The sequence below is a fragment of the Egretta garzetta genome, unplaced genomic scaffold (assembly GCF_000687185.1).
Source record: "Egretta garzetta isolate BGI_Z169 unplaced genomic scaffold, ASM68718v1 scaffold73, whole genome shotgun sequence".
Classification (NCBI taxonomy): Eukaryota; Metazoa; Chordata; class Aves; order Pelecaniformes; family Ardeidae; genus Egretta; species Egretta garzetta.
Window position 1 is genome coordinate 1,153,389 of NW_009259031.1, and position 293 is coordinate 1,153,681.

At 62.1% G+C, this 293-nt stretch overlaps 1 protein-coding gene across 1 annotated transcript in view; it reads right to left on the reverse strand.

The window, feature by feature from the left end:
• Positions 1 to 165: 165 nt before the first annotated feature.
• The window catches only part of ASPHD2 (aspartate beta-hydroxylase domain containing 2), a 4,126-nt gene continuing 3,998 nt past the window's right edge, over positions 166 to 293 (reverse strand). Inside the window, 1 exon segment of the mRNA XM_009634749.2 lies at positions 166 to 204. Coding sequence (XP_009633044.2) covers positions 166 to 204 — 39 coding nt within the window.

A 293-nucleotide genomic window follows, 5' to 3' on the forward strand; every position in this document is an offset into this window, starting at 1 on the left:
CCGCAGCTGCATCTCGGAGCTGTGCAGGGAGCTGCTGCTGTGCTATTCCAGCCTTCCCGGCCCCGCCGCTCCGCGCCGAGCTGCAGGGTTGATGTGGGAGCAACAGCTTTTGTTCTCCCACTCTCTTCACACGCTCCCTGCGTAAAACAGCTCTGCTTGCTGCTTTTATGCCATCGGCGACTGATGCCGGTTAATCCGGGAGAGCTGAAGCAGAACGGCCTCCATCAGCGAGGGAGAGAGGCAACAAAACAGGGCGGCGCGAAGCTTTCCTCCCTGCCCGGGAGCCACCGGCA